The sequence below is a fragment of the Hyperolius riggenbachi genome, chromosome 3, assembly GCF_040937935.1.
Source record: "Hyperolius riggenbachi isolate aHypRig1 chromosome 3, aHypRig1.pri, whole genome shotgun sequence".
NCBI lineage: Eukaryota > Metazoa > Chordata > Amphibia > Anura > Hyperoliidae > Hyperolius > Hyperolius riggenbachi.
The window spans coordinates 217,672,020-217,690,566 of record NC_090648.1 but is presented as its reverse complement, the minus strand read 5'-3'; the positions used below and the strand labels follow the sequence as shown (position 1 = coordinate 217,690,566).

The 18,547-nt window shown below is 45.8% G+C and overlaps 1 protein-coding gene across 3 annotated transcripts in view; it reads left to right on the top strand.

The window, feature by feature from the left end:
- CYP11A1 (cytochrome P450 family 11 subfamily A member 1) overlaps positions 1–18,547 on the top strand; it is a 79,451-nt gene that overhangs the window by 52,731 nt on the left and 8,173 nt on the right. For all 3 annotated transcript variants that reach the window (XM_068272579.1, XM_068272582.1, XM_068272580.1), the window contains 3 exons: positions 17,806–17,972; positions 18,077–18,155; positions 18,244–18,435. In XM_068272579.1, the coding sequence (XP_068128680.1) occupies positions 17,806–17,972; positions 18,077–18,155; positions 18,244–18,435 (438 nt within the window). The remainder of the gene's footprint in view (positions 1–17,805; positions 17,973–18,076; positions 18,156–18,243; positions 18,436–18,547) is intronic.

Sequence of the window (18,547 nt, the reverse complement as noted above, 5' to 3'; positions counted from 1 at the left end):
TGGGCCCCTTGGAACAACTTTTCCATCACTTTTGTGGCCAGAAACAGTCTTTGTACACGTTAAAATTCTCCTGCCCATTGAAGTCGATGAAGATTCCCCAGATTCGCTAAATTTTGCGGAGATTCAGATTCAAAATTCGCGAGCCCAAAATTTGATATTCGGCCCATCACTTTGCATGTGTGGTCCCAAGTTTGGAAGGATGGAAATCTAGACATCCAGACATGGAAACGTGCGTGCTTCACATGGCATTCTATATTTTCTTCTATCCCTCCAGTAAGGGTATTGTTTCCTCTCGTATTGCACTACCTGCAATAGGATTTTGAAAGTGTTGTCATATGCTTTCCTTCAGCCCTATTCCATCTCCTGAAAAACTGAGCAATGATTCACGAATTGCGCCAAGCCAATAATTAGAATATAAGTTTAATATGTAAAGAGTTTAGACTAGCATGTGTACGCACCTTAATGCATGTGTTAAGGGAAGCGCTAATAGTTGGTATACAACATAATAATATAACGGGAGTAAAGAGGTGCTCAGGATAAGATACAACTAGGTTAAAAACACATAAAACCGGAAAAAAATTAGAGGTGGCTTACTTCTCAGGATGACACAGTTATAGGAAAAAATTGATTTTACTAGCATGGGCAACGCGTTTCGTTGGACGTGCCCACTTCATCAGGCCAGTGATAATACCAAAATGAACTAAGCATCACAGCTCAGAGTGCCTCGGAACATAACAATTATAATATAACAGAGCACTGTATGCCAGGATTAGCCAAGATTAATTAATAATAATTCAAACTGATTTAGTGAAACATAGAACAATGTAAATAACAACCACCTACAAATCAATCAGTAGTCATTTTTCACTGTTCTGACTAAACAGATATAATTTGCATTCTTAATGAGTTATATTCATTGCTGCCCTTTGTATTATCTTAGCCACAAAAGACTATATGCATGTCCACAGAATGTGGAAGAAGCCAAACATGTAGTCAAGCTAATGCTCCTGTATACATATTTATAACATGTATAACATTGTCAATGCAGAGGACAGGGAAATAAGGGGAAATGGCATATCATAGGGAATAGGAGATATCAGATCAGGTTTTATAATCTGTCCATTCACTTATTTCTCTGAAAAACATTTGTTAGGAACCATCTGCACCATCTAATAAGGTGACTGCCATAGCCTATGTGTTGGCATCTTATGTATAAAATGTTGCCCAAAAACACAACCAGAGAGATTTCTTACATTTCAGACATTAGAATTTTGTTTAAACCATAATATTTCTTTAATCTGATGATGTTCAGTTTGTTCACTAAGTATATTTTGCAATTTCTCTGTTTCTATGGAAGCAGTCTAGAGAATAGCATGCTCAGAAAATCTGCTTCTTTTTCTGTATTATTAGTGTTCACGCTGCTTGTCAATAGGCCAAGCTGCATGCTGGGAAAGCTTAGTCTGAGATGCGTGCAAAAATGAAAAAATAATTGCCATTTCTTCCCACATCGTTTTTGTTGATGAAGGAATTAGTTGAAGGGAGTTTATTTGGGCCAGCAATGCAGCGCAGTGAATGTAGGTTTCTGAAAGCTGCGGGATTGTAGCACACTGTTATGTGGGTGGCTAATAAAAACAGCATCATCTGTAAAAACTGATGCAAAGAGGAACAATATTAGGGTGACCTGCAAAGAACAGTCAGACCCCCAGCGATCATTGCCATCAGGAAATAAAGATATGAAATATGTCGCTTTTTTGATTGAATATTCTGTCATAAATTAGTTTTATATTAAAATAAATGAATAAGGTTTTTTTTTACCAGGAAATTGTATAATTGATTGGAACGTAGAAAGTGACCCTGGAGCTTTAATTAGGTGACTTTACTAGACCAGTTTCCTAAACATGTATTTAAGTCCCACTAACAATTGACAGGCAGCCTATTGGGTCAATCAAAGCCCTGGGATCACGTCCTACAAAGCCACTGGACCCGTCGGGGCTCAGGGTGGGACAAGTGGAGCGGCCGTTAGTTACAAAGAGCGAGCGTAAGTTACCAGCGCACACTACACTGCACTACCGCACCATAGCGTGTGCTGAGCTCACGCTCCTCTCATTAAGCTGCACTGCTTTGGCAGCTTGATGAATCAAGCCCATTGAATGTTCTTAGAGCACCTCATATACCCATAGGCTGGGTAACCGTGGAAACATGGGAGGTCACACTATCGATTTAAAATAACTTATTGCTGGGATTAAATCTCTTAGGAGCACGTCTATTACAGTCACTGCCCTCTACTCCTGGACCTCTCTATGCTTCCCTTTAATGGGCTAGCTCAACAGCTGAATAGTCCCTTGTAAATTATGTATACAGAGGGAAAAAAAGCATAGGTATATAGATGGCACACACATGGCACATACCATCAGGAGAAAGATACAAGCCCAGGGGCATAACAATGTCCCCTGGCCTTCCCCACCCACTCACAAAATAATCATGGGCCCCCGTGAAGATTTGTGTCCCCCACATGCCCCCTGCGTGCGGTTGAGAAAGGGCAGCAGAGCATATTTAACTGACGATGCTGCACCGGAAGTTATTTTCCTCCCAACAGCCAATCGCTCTATGCGCCAAATCCTGAGGAGAGCAGCACAGAGCACACAGCTGCTGGAAGGAAGAGGAGACCTGATGTGGCATTGACAGGTAAATATTACAGCGCTCCCTGAGCTTACTCTACAATTCAAGAAGGAAGAGGAGCTGTAACGATTGGTGTCAGCAAGAGGCACAAATATCTGATTAAGTGGTGATATACAGAATCACCACTAATGCAGATATGTTAGAGTGAAATAGTAAGTATCTTCCTGATGGTAAATCAGCGGAAGGCTCACTAACACGGTAAGTGCCTGAAATGATCTACTCAGACCAGTGTCACACCCCGAACCTTGATTATTGGGGATCCGCAGTATCGCCAATAATACAAGGATAGACCCGATTATATAGCAATCTGCGGAATTGCTAATAATGCGGGTAGATGTAAAGCAGTGGACACACGAACAACATGAAAATATACAAAGCAGTAAATATTCACAAAGTTGTGGAAATATCCACCACACGGCAATTCCTCAGAGGTGTGGTTACCTCTGAATGGGAACCCCGTGTGTGAGATCCCCCAAAGTGGCAGTGGAGGAATCTCGGCCTCTGGCAGTAACGGTCTGCTAGGGCCGGCGTCTCAGGGAGGCAAGCCTCAGATAATAACCCAACAGTAGGAGACGTTCCACTGAAGGGAGCAAGGTCAGACAGAAAGAGGTTCGGCAACAGTACAGGCGGCAACAGTACAGAGACGTGAGACGAGAGAATAGTCAGGAACCAAGCCAATAGTCGTTAACGGTACGGGCTGGCAGAGTACAGAATCAGGAAGCAGAAGAGAAGTCAAGACAGGCACAGAATCATACACAGAGAATCAATAACAATAATAATAATCTCCTAGTCTAGGTGTGAAGTCCTTGGTTTCAACACCTGGGATCTAGTCTAAGGTCTGAGTGCTGACACAGGGTATCGCAAACACAGACAAAGTGTGACTGAAAAGCACTTCCTTATATACTGCCTGGGAGAGAAGTCTCCACCCCAGGCAGCAACCAATCAGAGCAGGCTAAAATGTCAGCTGACCTCCAGGTCAGCTGACACGCTTTCTAAGAGTATAAAGGCGTGTCTGGTGTGCGGCCGCACCCCCTAGAGGCAAGATGGCAGAACCCTGGTGAACAGCATGTTGGTGAGTTTGGAGCAGAGTGCTCGGACGGGTGTGCGCAGCGGATGCGGACGAATTTCCGCATCCCGCGTTGGAAGGTCCGCTTGCCGGACTGGATGCGACCATATTTCCGCAATCCATCCGGCGTTGCAGATTTTTCGTTACAGTACCCCTCCCTCTAGGCGTGGACTCCGGACACGTCCCACCTGGCCTGTCAGGATGGAGCTCATGGAACCGTCTCCTAAGTTTATCAGCATGTAAATCACCTGCTTTGACCCAGGATCTTTCCTCTAGACCGTACCCTCTCCAATGCACCAAATACTGCACTGAACCCTGAACTCGTCTGGAGTCCAAGATCTCCTCAACCTCCCATTCAGGCTCACCATCAACCATGACAGGGTGAGGAGGGGGGGAATCCACCTGAACAGCTGGTTTCAGGAGTGACACATGAAAGGCTTTCCCCACCTTTAGAGACTGCGGTAACCTGACTCTGTAAGTAACACGATTAACCCTTTCGGAAATTGGATATGGTCCAATATACCTGGGCCCCAGTTTCGCGGATGGCTGCCTCAGAGCTATATGACGAGTTGATATCCAAACTCTGTCTCCTGGTTTAAACTCCCACTCCGCAGACCGTCTCTTATCTGCCTGCCTCTTCTGTATGATGAAAGCCTTTTTTAAATTTTCTCCGACATTAGCCCAAATCCTCTTGAAAGATTCCTGCCACTCCTCCAGGACAGGGAATGGAGAGGTCGACACTGGCAAAGGAGAAAATTTGGGAGATTTCCCATTGACAATTTGAAAAGGCGCATAACCAGAGGACTCATTCCTGAGATTGTTATGTGCGAACTCAGCAAATGGTAGAAACTCCGCCCACTGGTGTTGGGCGTCCGCCACATAACATCTCAGGAACTGTTCCAAAGATTGATTGGTCCTCTCTGTCTGGCCGTTGGTCTGTGGATGGTAACCTGATGAAAAGGACAACGACATACCCATCCCCTTACAGAAGGCCCGCCAGAACCTAGAGACAAACTGGACCCCTCTGTCTGAGACAACATTCTCTGGAATGCCGTGTAATTTAAAGATATTTTGAATAAAAAGATCTGCTAATTTTTGAGCAGTAGGGAAACCACTCAAAGGCACAAAGTGGGCCATCTTACTGAATCTGTCTGTGACCACCCATATGACAGTCTTTCCATTGGAATCTGGAAGTTCTCCCACGAAGTCCATGGAAATATGTGTCCATGGCTCCTGAGGGGAGGGCAGAGACTGCAAAGTTCCAACTGGAGCCAGTCGGGAGGGTTTGCTCCTGGCACAGACGGTACAGGTCTTAACAAATTCCTTGCAATCTTGTTGTAGAGATGGCCACCAGACAGATCTACACAACAATTCTTGGGTTCGGGTAATGCCAGGGTGTCCAGCATTCTTGTGTCCATGAAACAACTGCAGCACTTTGGGACGTAAAGTACAAGGGACATAAAGAACCCCTCTTGGTTTCCCTTCTGGCACTTCTAATTGAAAAGGACTTAAGAGGCTAGGAAGGTCTTCAACTATCTCAGTGGCTGCCAGGATGATCTCTTTCGACAGAATACTTTCTGAGGAAGGAGATGGAGCAGTTTCAGGTTCAAAACAACGAGAAAGGGCGTCCGCTTTAACGTTCTTACTCCCTGGTGTGAATGTAATTATAAAATTAAAACGGCAGAAAAAGAGAGCCCATCTAGCCTGTCTGGGGGTGAGTCTTTTAGCTTTTTCAATGTACTGTAAATTTTTATGATCCGTGTACACAGTAATTACATGCTCCGCCCCCTCTAACCAGTGGCGCCACTCCTCAAAAGCAAGCTTGATGGCTAATAATTCCCTGTTTCCAACATCATAATTTCTCTGGGCAGGAGAGAATTTTCTGGAAAAAAAAGCACAGGGATGAAGCTTGCCCTGAAGTCCTGAACGTTGAGACAATACTGCTCCTACTCCAACCTCCGAGGCATCCACCTCCACTATAAATGGGTAAGCAACATCTACATGACGTAATATGGGAGCAGAACAGAATGCCTCTTTCAGAGAGGAAAATGCCACAACTGCTTCTTCTGACCAATGAGTGGCATCAGCCCCTTTTTTTGTCAAATTAGTAAGTGGAGACACCACCGAAGAGAACCCCTTGATAAATTTTCTATAATAATTTGCGAATCCCAAGAATCTCTGTAGTGCTTTAAGCCCAGATGGTTGTGGCCAATCCCTTACAGCAGAGACCTTTTTGGGATCCATGGACAACCCTGATGTAGAGATAATGTAACCAAGAAAGGCAATCTCCTTTACCTCAAAAACACATTTCTCTAATTTCGCAAACAATTGATTCTCCCTGAGTCTTTGTAACACATACTTCACATGTTGGCGGTGTTCCGTGATATTTTTAGAAAATATTAAGATATCATCTAAGTAGACGATTACAAAGCGACCCAGTACCTCCCTAAAAATCTCGTTGACGAACTCCTGAAAAACTGCAGGAGCGTTACACAACCCAAAGGGCATCACCAAGTATTCGTAATGCCCCTTGGGAGTGTTGAATGCCGTCTTCCATTCATCTTCCTCCCTGATACGGATCAAATTGTAGGCCCCCCTTAGATCCAACTTAGTGAAAACAGAAGCCCCGGGAACCTGTGTAAATAAATCGTCGATTAGCGGTAGTGGATACCGATTCTTAATCGTGATCTTATTTAGACCCCTGTAGTCAATACAGGGGCGCAAACCACCATCTTTTTTCTGAACGAAAAAGAATCCCGCTCCTGCAGGAGATCTTGAAGGGCGGATGAAACCCTTCTGCAAATTCTCCTGAATGTACTCGTCCATGGCCAATTTTTCCGGGGACGAGAGGTTGTATAGGTGGCCCCTGGGTGGCATGGTTCCTGGTTTCAAATCTATTGGGCAATCAAAAGGTCTATGGGGGGGTAATTGATCTGCTGCCCTAGGACAAAAGACATCAGCATATTCCTGATATTGTGGAGGTACTCCTTCCACTTGAATCTTAGTAGAACACAAAACTACATTCTGTAAACAATGTTGTGTACAATAAGGCGACCAAGTAGTCAACTGCCCATTCCCCCAATCAAACTGAGGAGAATGTAATCGTAACCAGGGCAACCCTAGTATCACCGTAGAGGTAGACATCTTTAAAACGAAAAACTGTATGACCTCCCTGTGCAGAGCTCCCACTTGCAGCGAGAGGGGAGGTGTCTGACACAGTGGGGACTTTCCTTGCAAAGGAGTGTCATCAATCGCTGTAACATATAAATGTCTTCCTACCGGAAGTACAGGGATATTTAAACTTAAAGCAAAGCTTAAATCTAAAAAGTTAGCTGTTGACCCGGAATCTACAAATGCTGTGGTAGGAAAGTTCTTCCCTTCCCAATTTAGGGAACAGGGCAATAAAATTTTTTCTTGTTTTGGAGGTAAAACAATTCCGCTTAGGGTGGTACCCCCTACCACACCTAAGCCGAGGAGTTTCCCGACTTCCTACCACAGTTTTGTGCAATGTGGCCCTTTTCCCCGCAGTACATGCAAAGACCCTCTCTGCGTCTTCTTGACCTTTCCGCCTCCGTGAGGCGCCCGTGGCCTAACTGCATCGGCTCCTCAGTCTCAACTGCTGCCGAGCTACTGGCCCCAGAAGTCCTAGAGTACATGGGGTACCTGCCCTTCTTGTTGTACCTCAGACGCCTATCTATTTTAATAGACAGCGTAATAGCCTCATCTAGATCTTTGGGTTCCGGATGACTAACCATCACGTCAGTTACTGCTTCTGACAACCCATCTAGGTATCTATCCAAGAGTGCATATCGCTCCCATCTAGAGGACACAGCCCACTTCCTAAACTCTGACGCATACTCCTCAGCAGTACTGCGTCCTTGTCTAAGGTTTTTGAGCTTACGTTCGGCCGTGGCGGCACTATCTGGATCATCGTAGATGACCGCCATGGCCTTAAAAAACTCCTGGACAGAAGACAGAGCAGGATGCTCATCAGGTAAGCCATAAGCCCACGTCTGGGAATCTGCATGCAATAGAGTCTTGATAAGTGTGACCTTCTGAGCCTCGGTTCCCGAGGACACAGGTTTCATCTCAAAGTAAGACAGCACTCTGTGACGGAAATTCTGGAAATCTGACCTTGTGCCTGAAAATTTCTCAGGAATGTTCATTTTAGGCTCGCTAAGAGCCGGGGGAGGTAGAACGTTAAGTGGTGATTGCAACCTTTGGACAGTCTCATTTAACTGAGTAATCTGAGCCTGCTGTGCAGTTACAGTAATCTTCAGCTGTTCTAACTCTGCCCTTACAGTCTGAAGCTGGTTTATCACCCCCTCCATCTTACTTCTTTATGGTCTGTGTTTCTGTAACGATTGGTGTCAGCAAGAGGCACAAATATCTGATTAAGTGGTGATATACAGAATCACCACTAATGCAGATATGTTAGAGTGAAATAGTAAGTATCTTCCTGATGGTAAATCAGCGGAAGGCTCACTAACACGGTAAGTGCCTGAAATGATCTACTCAGACCAGTGTCACACCCCGAACCTTGATTATTGGGGATCCGCAGTATCGCCAATAATACAAGGATAGACCCGATTATATAGCAATCTGCGGAATTGCTAATAATGCGGGTAGATGTAAAGCAGTGGACACACGAACAACATGAAAATATACAAAGCAGTAAATATTCACAAAGTTGTGGAAATATCCACCACACGGCAATTCCTCAGAGGTGTGGTTACCTCTGAATGGGAACCCCGTGTGTGAGATCCCCCAAAGTGGCAGTGGAGGAATCTCGGCCTCTGGCAGTAACGGTCTGCTAGGGCCGGCGTCTCAGGGAGGCAAGCCTCAGATAATAACCCAACAGTAGGAGACGTTCCACTGAAGGGAGCAAGGTCAGACAGAAAGAGGTTCGGCAACAGTACAGGCGGCAACAGTACAGAGACGTGAGACGAGAGAATAGTCAGGAACCAAGCCAATAGTCGTTAACGGTACGGGCTGGCAGAGTACAGAATCAGGAAGCAGAAGAGAAGTCAAGACAGGCACAGAATCATACACAGAGAATCAATAACAATAATAATAATCTCCTAGTCTAGGTGTGAAGTCCTTGGTTTCAACACCTGGGATCTAGTCTAAGGTCTGAGTGCTGACACAGGGTATCGCAAACACAGACAAAGTGTGACTGAAAAGCACTTCCTTATATACTGCCTGGGAGAGAAGTCTCCACCCCAGGCAGCAACCAATCAGAGCAGGCTAAAATGTCAGCTGACCTCCAGGTCAGCTGACACGCTTTCTAAGAGTATAAAGGCGTGTCTGGTGTGCGGCCGCACCCCCTAGAGGCAAGATGGCAGAACCCTGGTGAACAGCATGTTGGTGAGTTTGGAGCAGAGTGCTCGGACGGGTGTGCGCAGCGGATGCGGACGAATTTCCGCATCCCGCGTTGGAAGGTCCGCTTGCCGGACTGGATGCGACCATATTTCCGCAATCCATCCGACGTTGCAGATTTTTCGTTACAGGAGCCCCCTGCCCCCTCTCAGCCCCTGCCGTGTCCTGCAATGGTGGGGGTCATGGGGACTATTTTTGTTACACCCCTGAGCAAGCACAAGAACCCAGAAGTAAAAACAACATACCGTATATACTCGAGTATAGGCCGACCCGTGTATAAGCCGACCCCCAACTTTTCCCTTATAAAGCTGGAAAAAATGTGTGACCCAAGTATAAGCCGGGGGTAGGAAATTCCAACCCACCGGCTGCCAAGAACCATCCTAAATGTGTACGCAGCTTAAGTCCTCAGACATACAGAAGACTAAAATAACCTCAGGAGGACAAGGATTTCACTCTCCAGTTGCCAAAGATGATACTGTGAAATTGGCCCTGGAATATTTTTTTATAAATAAATCAGAATCTGTATTGTGCAGCAAAGTATGCTGTACAGACAGAATCATCCCATTATAGCTATACTGCCAAACATCTCCCATACCGAAATGTACAAATGCACAGTAAGCATAAAATCTATTTCATGTGACCTTTAATGCCAGCAAAATTTCACACTGTACACAAATTCATATTAATGTTTAGTCAGTATTTAACTGTTACCTTTAATATCTCTTTTCATTCTAGCCCCCAGAATGTGCAGATACGGCATAGCTTCTCCCAGTGCCGAAGTGGTCCCTGTGCCACATGCGGGTGCATAAAGATGTGGAGCGCTAGGCATAATGATGTGGTCACCCCCGAGTCTCTTTCGAACTGCCACCTGACCCCTCACCAGATTGGAGCGAGATGCTGCCTTCAGCTTCCCATGGGCCGTTCTCCGGGCCACCGCTCACCAGCAATCTATTCTTTGGCTTCTCCCCGCTGCTCTCTCCCCGACAGGCGGCATATGCAGTGAAGCGCATAGCGGAGCGTTCACCCATCCATCCACGCCGCCTGTCGCAGTCTTGTATCTATGACGCGTGCAATTGTAAGACATCATAGATACGAGACTGCGACAGGCGGCGTGGATGGATGGGTGAACGCTCCGCTATGCGCTTCACTGCATATGCCGCCTGACGGGGAGATAGCAGCGGGGGGGGGGGGGGGGGGCGGGGGAGCAAAAGAATAGATTGCTGTTGAGCGGTGGCCCGGAGAACGGCCCGTGGGAAACCGAAGGCAGCATCTCGCTCCACTCTGGTGAGGGATCAGGTGGCAGTTAGAAAGAGACTCGGGGGTGACCGCATCATTATGCCTAGTGCTCCGCATCTTTATGCACCCGCATGTGGCACAGGGACCACTCCGGGGGCGCAGTAGGGAGGCGTTGGGGGGTTATACAAAGTAGTGCCTTGAGTGTAAGCAGAGACCCCCACTTTTGGGCCACTTTTTTGGGCCCAAAAACTCGGCTTATACTCGAGTATATACGGTAGTTCATTCCACTGCTTCCTGCATGCCTGGCATTTTTAGCTCTCATGATGGGTGATTTTACAGGATGGTTTTCTTTTAGTTGGTTATTTTTAACTAGTTAGCTTTTTAACTCTTCTCAGTGCAGTATAGGAAAATCACGTTTCTTGCCCTGCTTTGTCCACTCCATCCTCACCTCAGTCAGACCACGGAAAGACTAAATATTTTAAATATTTTGATGATGAGTGGAGTTAATTGTCCACTGTTACACCTTTATTGGGAGATTAGCACCCTAACATAACTCACTTTATAGTTTCATGAAATCTGCAACTGACAGAGCCTTTCTCTTTCAGACATAAGAGTTTAGGGGTCAGCTTGGCCACGCCTCCCTTTCATGAATGATTTGGGTATGGGTGAAAGCTCAGCTAATCTTTCTCGTAGCAGGAGGCAACGCTACTCCTACACCAGATCGGAGGGGAAAAACATTGGAATGTAGATTTTTTTAATATTTTTAAATATAGAATAAAGGTGAACTGTTTGTTTAGGACAGGCATGGGCAAACTTGGCCCTCCAGCTGTTAAGGAACTACAAGTCCCACAATGCATTGCAGGAGTCTGACAGTCACAGTCTTGACTTAAAAAGGCAATTGCATTGTGGGACTTGTAGTTCCTTAACAGCTGGAGGGCCAAGTTTGCTCATGCCTAGTTTAGGATCTGATTGGGGAGGGGAGGTTAAAGGCAGAAAAATGGAAAGAGGCTTAGCAACTGTGCTATTAGAGTTGGTCTGCAGTACTATGTTGTATATGTACAAAATCTGGACCAGTTGGAGGCGACAAAAAAACAAGGCGTAAATGGCTCACCAACCATGTTAGTTCTAAATGTGTCTGCTATTCTAGCAAGCATCTGGCTGATACAGCAGCTATTGCATAAACCTTTATATGTCAGAAATGCAAAGTGAAATCAAGTGAATATACAACAAACACAAGTAGAATGAAATGTGTTAATTTGTTATATAGTAAGTACACAGTGTCAGTATTTTGACATGCTATAAATCCAAGAAAAGTGTCCATCTAGGCAACTATAATAATAAGTCATCAAGCCACCAATTGATCAGATAATACTTTAATTAATACTTTATTTAATTTATTTAATATAAATAAAACCAATTAAAACCATCCAGTGTACAGATTGGTCAGCAAGAGCAATATCAATATATAGTCACATATAGTCATTGTGTGCAAATACTGGAGAAGTGACTGGGTCACGGAACGCGTGAGGTGGCACAGACAGGCAGCGGGACCATTTACATCTGCAGTTCTGAGTAAGCCTACTAATCTTTATTAGCGGCATCCTTTTACATATACATTGGGCACTACGGAAGGTTCAATTATGGAATGCTTAGCCTGCTATAGGTAAATTATTTTTTTTTTGCCAGTATTTGCACACAATGATTATATGTGACTATATATGTGACCATATGTAGTGGGCGTGCGCAATATGGCGTACTTTAAACGCTCACTCGGTCTGCAGCATTTGAGCCTTATCCCCGCCGTGGAGAGCAGCGGTCCACGAGGAAGCTACTTTAGGGAAACAATTGTCGACCGGACAGGTCTCTGTGGGTGGTATTATCCGATGGAATGGTGATGTATTGAGATTGGATACATTCTACTGTACAACATTGTCCCTTGTATTGCAAGCCTTGCTATTAAATGTGGCAGTTTAACATCAGCTGTTGCCCATGTGAGGACATTGTTTTTGTTGACAAGTTTTCCTCTGCTCTGATGCACATGGAGGCACATGCTTATGGTTTGTCAAGCTGGATTTGCAAGATTGTCTAACCAGCCAGAACGTATTGTGTGCATTATCTTTCAAAGGCTTATGAACTGTGTGTTACTAGTATCTGCCTGTCTTCGATTGCACCAATGCAGGAAGCATCCACTTTAGAGCAAGAGCTTATTGAATCTATGCATCTATCCGCAGAAGCGGAGGAAGAGGATGTCTTTAAATTTGAGTGATCTGACTGGGAAACGTACTTTTCGGACAACAGTACAGCTACTCCCACCCACAGAGACCTGAACACCAGACGCATAGAGCAGAAGTTGTTCAGGGCATCTGAGAAAGAGGTACGAGTGTTCTGGACTGTTGCATCTTTAAAAAGATACAAGGATAAGGGTTATGTATCGCGAGGGTTCCGATTGTACTAACCCCCTGCAGAGTGCAGTGATGACCCCGTGTTCAGGGCCGGCCCTAGACTCTTTGCCGCCTGAGGGGCCGCTGAGCTGGAGGGGTAGCTGGCAGGTTGGGGGTATTGGGCCTAGCGGTGGGGAGGGGGGTCGGACCCCCCCCTCCCTCGCCTGGGTCCCCCGATCTGCGCTCCCCTCCAGCTTTAAATGTAGCGTAAGCAGCCGACAGACAGTAAGAGGCACGGGCGGGGGATCACTCACCTTCTTCGTTCCAACATGCGCTCCACTGACGTCACTTCCTGCAACGCCGGCCACGTACAATACAGTGGGCGGCGTTGCAGGAAGTGACGTCAGTGGAGCGCACGCTGGAACGAGGAAGAGGTGAGTGATCCCCGCCCGTTGCCTCTTACTGTCGGCTGCTTACGCTACATTTAAAGCTGGAGGGGAGCGCAGATCGGGGGACCCAGGCAAGGGAGGGGGGGGTCCGACCCCCCTCCCCATCGCTAGGCCCAATACCCCCGTCCTGCCAGCTACCCCTCCAGCTCGGCAGCCGGCCCTCCCTCACCCACGGACAGGCGGATGCCGCACCTAGAACTTTGCCGCCTGAGGCAAAAGTTTTACCCCGCCTCATGAGCGGGCCGGCCCTGCCCGTGTTTATGGAAAAGTGGAACACTGCTCATCTGAATCATGCTAAAGTTCTGTCAGAACTGGCATTAGAAAGATCAGAACAAGAACACGAGAAAGTGGTCACAGAGATTGACGACTTGAAAGACCGGTTGTCTGCAGTAGCTACAGGGGATAAGGCGAAGGAAGTTGAGAGTAAGATTGAGAGGAGATTGATACCTATCCAGAGAGAGGTCAAGGAGAGAAAGCTCAACAAATATCTTCGAGACCAGGAAGATTTCAAAACGGGCCATATATTTGATTGGGCACGCTCTGAGCCCAAACCTAAAAACATATTTAAAAGGAGAAAACCACGTAGACCAAAGAAAAAAGGTTACTGGACCTCTGACTCTGGATCAGAGTCCGAGGTTGAGAGAAAAGGGAAAAAATCTAAGGTATCCCCTTTGGGAAGAAAAAACAAGGAGAGGGAGGAGAAGAAAACAAGGAATTATGTGCAAAGAAAGTGTCCTGGAAGGGGATGCCCCAAGAGGGTTTTGCTTAGAGCGAGCCCTGGAGTCAAACCAACTACAGGTGTTGAATCTATCGGGAGTTGTCAGACCCTTGTATCAAGGTCTTGCAAAAGGGACTGAATTTTGCTACTACCACAGCCTTTGATTTCACTAGGTTTGAAATAGACCTCTACAAAAATGTTTGTAAGATCAACCTTTACAGGATGTTTGGGGATAATCCCATGGAATCAATTCAACCAAAGATAGGGCCATTTTTTACCAAGTTTGTCCTTTCAAGACAGCGTTGCTATAAGTGAACTACAGCCCTTACTTGCTGAAAATGATAGCCCCATGGATGACTCCACCAATGCCAACTTTAAACAGGTCTAAGGCTTTAATTTATCCACAGGTGGAGAGAAATCTCTCACCGAGTGAATAGAAAGCCATAAAATGGTTAAAATCCCGTCCAGATCTCACAGTTAAAAAGGCCGACAAGGGAGAAAATATAGTAGTTTTGTCAACACAACATTATATTAGGGAAGCTATGAGACAGTTAGAAGATTCCACTACCTATGTTAAATTATCTGCAGACCCTACCTCTACCTTTCAGAAAAAAATGAGAAATTTGTTACGTGGAGGAGTGATGTCAGGCTTCTTGGATAAAAAATTGGGAGACGATTTATTCCCTGAGTATCCAAGGAGGCCTGTAATTTACTTCCTGCCTAAGGTCCACAAGTCCCTGGTGGATCCCCCGGGCCGGCCCATTGTCTCCGGGAGGGGCTCCATAACAGAGCCCCTCTCAAAGTACCTGGACCATGCCCTTAGACCTCTGCTGTCCTTTGTTCCATCGTATATGAAGGACACAACACATGTCCTCAGAATGGTTGAACAAGTCAAATGGCACAAAGGGGACAGCCTTGCGACCATTGATGTGGTTAACCTGTATAACAGGATACCACAAGAAATGGGAGTTTGGGTAGTCCAAGAGATGTTATTGGCCACCAAAATTGGTGGAACAATCGAAAAGTGAGTTTTTGGCTGAATGCCTTAGATTCGTTCTGGGACATAATGCGTTCAAATTTGGTGATGTCTGGTACAGCCAAATATCAGGGACGGCAATGGGGACAGCAGTTGCCCCCACATTTGCCAATATCTTTTTGGCTAAGTGGGAGGAGAAATACATCTATGGGGATAGTAATCCCTATAGATGCGATCTGAGGGCATGGTCCAGGTATGTTGATGATGTGCTGGTCATTTGGAGTTCCACCAGGGACCGTTTCAACTCCTTTATGGAATATTTGGACAAAAATGACAGAAATATGCTGTTTACAGGAGAATGGGGTGGAGATATGGTCAATTTCTTGACCTCACCTTGGAGGTACACGATGGTGTGTTGATCTCTCGGGGACATAGGAAGGCGACAGCTACAAACTCGGTTCTACATCACCAGAGTTATCATCCCTCCCATGTAAAAGCGGCAATTCCGTATAGCCAGTATCTTAGACTGAGAAGGAACAATTCTAGGGATCTGGATTTTGAGTCCCAGGCAGTGGAGATGACCAACAGATTTGTTGAGAGGGGTTATAATATACATGAATTGGAGTCAGCTTTGGATAGGGCTAGAGGAATGAACAGAGATTGTCTTCTTGAGGAGAAAATAGCAGAGCAAGAGGATAGGTTTGTGATGACATTTGATTTCACACCCATGGGTGATAGGGTTAAGGAAATCATAAATAAAAATTGGTACATTTTACAGCAGGACTGTGGATTCGGTCCTAGAATCCACAGTCCTCCAACGCTAGCGTATAGAAGAGGCCCCACATTGGGGTCCTTTGTAACTAGAAGTGAGTTTGTAAAACCACAGACTAAAACTTGGTTAGGCACGAAAAGAGTGCAGGGTTGTTTTCCATGTGGACATTGCCCCACATGTGATCACATTGAAAAAACTAAGAATGTGAGATTGGGCCACATAAATTTTCAAATTAAGGATTTCATAACCTGTAGAACTGAGTTTGTAGTATGTCCCTGTTTATTTTTCTATATAGGTAAAACTACCCGGCCAATGAGGGAACGGTTAGTAGAACACATCAGGTTTACTAGGAAGGGCAAAGGTGGAGTCCCAAGACTTGTGGAGCACTTTAAAGAGGTGCATCAATGTGACCCCACACAGTTGAAGATGGTGGGACTGTTCTCTATAGTAACCCCGAGAAGGGGGGGAGATAGAGAGAAACTGCTCTCTCAAAAGGAATTGACCTGGATCTCGAGGACTGACGCAATAGGCCCATTGGGGTTTAATGACAGAAATGAACTTAGTGTTTTTCTGCAAAAATATTAGTATGGTCTAATATTAGGATGTTTGCAGCTTGTATTCTCCTTGTCTGTATCTGGTTTTGGGGTGTCACTCTCTGGTGTATCTCTCTCTAGTCCTTAAAAGTATAATTAACCCTAATATATGTGCAAATTCCTTTACCTTGGTTATGGGATCTTTCCCTTCAAGTGATGCATGGATGTCTCTACATTCAAGGTTCCCCCTGGCCATCCTGCTCTGTGCGGTCTGGATTTTCGTCCTCCTTTCCCTGTGTCAAGCCCACTGCATGGTACACATTGCTGCGTCCGACGGGGGCGGTCTTAGACTGGCTTCCGGGTGGACGCAGCGTAACTAGGAAACTAGTAAGTTGCCAAGACTGCGACGCTTGAATAGCGCCGCGGAGCGTGGTGACGTGACCAAGGTTGCCACCAGCGTGAGGCTGCGCTCAGAAATGACGCGCGCCTACGCTGGAGGACTTGGGCTTGCCATTGGCTTGGGAGGACGTAGTGGGCGTGCGCAATATGGTATACTTTAAGCGCTCACTCGTTCTGCGGCGTTTGAGCCTTATCCCCGCCGCGGAGAGCAGCGGTCCACAAGAAAGCTACTTTAGCGAAACAATTGTCGACCGGACAGGTCTCTGTGGGTGGTATTATCCGATGGAATGGTGATGTATTGCGATTGGATACATTCTACTGTACAACATTGTCCCTTCTATTGCAAACCTTGCTATTAAATGTGGCAGTTTAACATCAGCTGGTGCCCATGTGAGGACATTGTTTTTGTTGATATGTGACTATATATTGATATGGCTCTTGCTGACCAATCTGTGCACTGGATGGTTTTAATTGTTTTTATTTATTTTTTTTGTTGCTGGGATAAGTCCTTAACCTCCTTGCCGGTCCAATTCCCGCCGGCAAGGAGGCAGCGCAGCAATTTTTTTTTCATTTTTTTTTTCAAATCATGTAGCGAGCCCAGGGCTCGCTACATGATAGCTGCTGAGCGGCGGCATCCCCCCACCCACTCCGATCGCCTCCGGCAATCAGAGTAAGCAGGAAATCCCGTTCAGAATAGGATTTCCTGCAGGGCTTCCCCGGTCGCCATGGCGACGGGGCGGGATGACGTCACCAACGTCCTGGACGTCGGGACGTCAGAGGAAATCCCGATCCACCCCTCAGCGCTGCCTGGCACTGATTGGCCAGGCTGCGCAGGGGTCTGGGGGGGCGGCTCGGCGGGTAGCGGCGAATCGGCAAGTAGCGGTGGCGATCGCGTACCACACGCGGCTAACAAAGTGCTAGCTGCGTGGAGGGAAAAAAATTATGCAAATCGGCCCAGCGGTGCCTGAGAAATCCTCCTGCGCAGGTTACCCCGAACTGAGCTCAGGATAACCGGCAAGGAGGTTAATTAAAGTATTATGTGATCAATTGGAGGCTTGATGACTTATTATTATGGTAGCCTAGATGGACACTTTTCTTGGATTTATAGGAGTTTACAGGTCCATGGCGCTTGCTCTATTTTGGGGCTTATTGCTCTCTATTTTTTGTGTTGTTGCAGTGTTTTGACATGCAACATCTTTCTTTTTATCCTGTGTCAGACATCTATGACTTTACAGTGGGCCATGTATGAGCTGGCCCGTGCCCCAAGTGTACAGGAGAAACTCAGGGCTGAAGTTAAAGCTGCCAGGGAGGCTTATGGGAATGACCTTAATGCTTTGTTGAAGAAGATTCCTATGGTTAAAGCAGCTTTGAAAGAAACGCTCAGGTAAAATAACAGGTTCAACATATTTTATTTTCCGTTGCACGATTTGCATATAGTTAGATTTTATGTAAAGCAAACTTCCTGCCATTTATGTTTCTTTCATGCAGGCTGCATCCTGTTGCGATCACATTACAAAGATACACAAAGCGGGACACAGTTATCAGAAACTACTTAATACCACGGGGGGTAAGGAGAAACTTCTTAGAGTAAGAAAGGACTACATCAGCAAGCTGTCATTTTACTTACAATTTCTTCTTTTCAATTTTAATTTTAGACACTGGTACAGGTTGGACTGTATGCAATGGGCCGAAATCCAGACATTTTTCCTTCACCAGAGAGGTTCTCTCCAGAGCGGTGGATGGGTGGTGAATCAACGTACTTTCGAAATCTAGCCTTTGGATTTGGACCAAGACAATGTATTGGAAGAAGGATAGCAGAGATGGAGATGCAGCTTTTTCTGATTCATGTACGTACAGCAAGTTTAGGGGATTGGATAAAATAGACATTTAACAGTTCACTTCCTTCCAGGCTGCACAGAGCATATTACTCTTTTAATCTAAAATAATATTTAAGTTTGT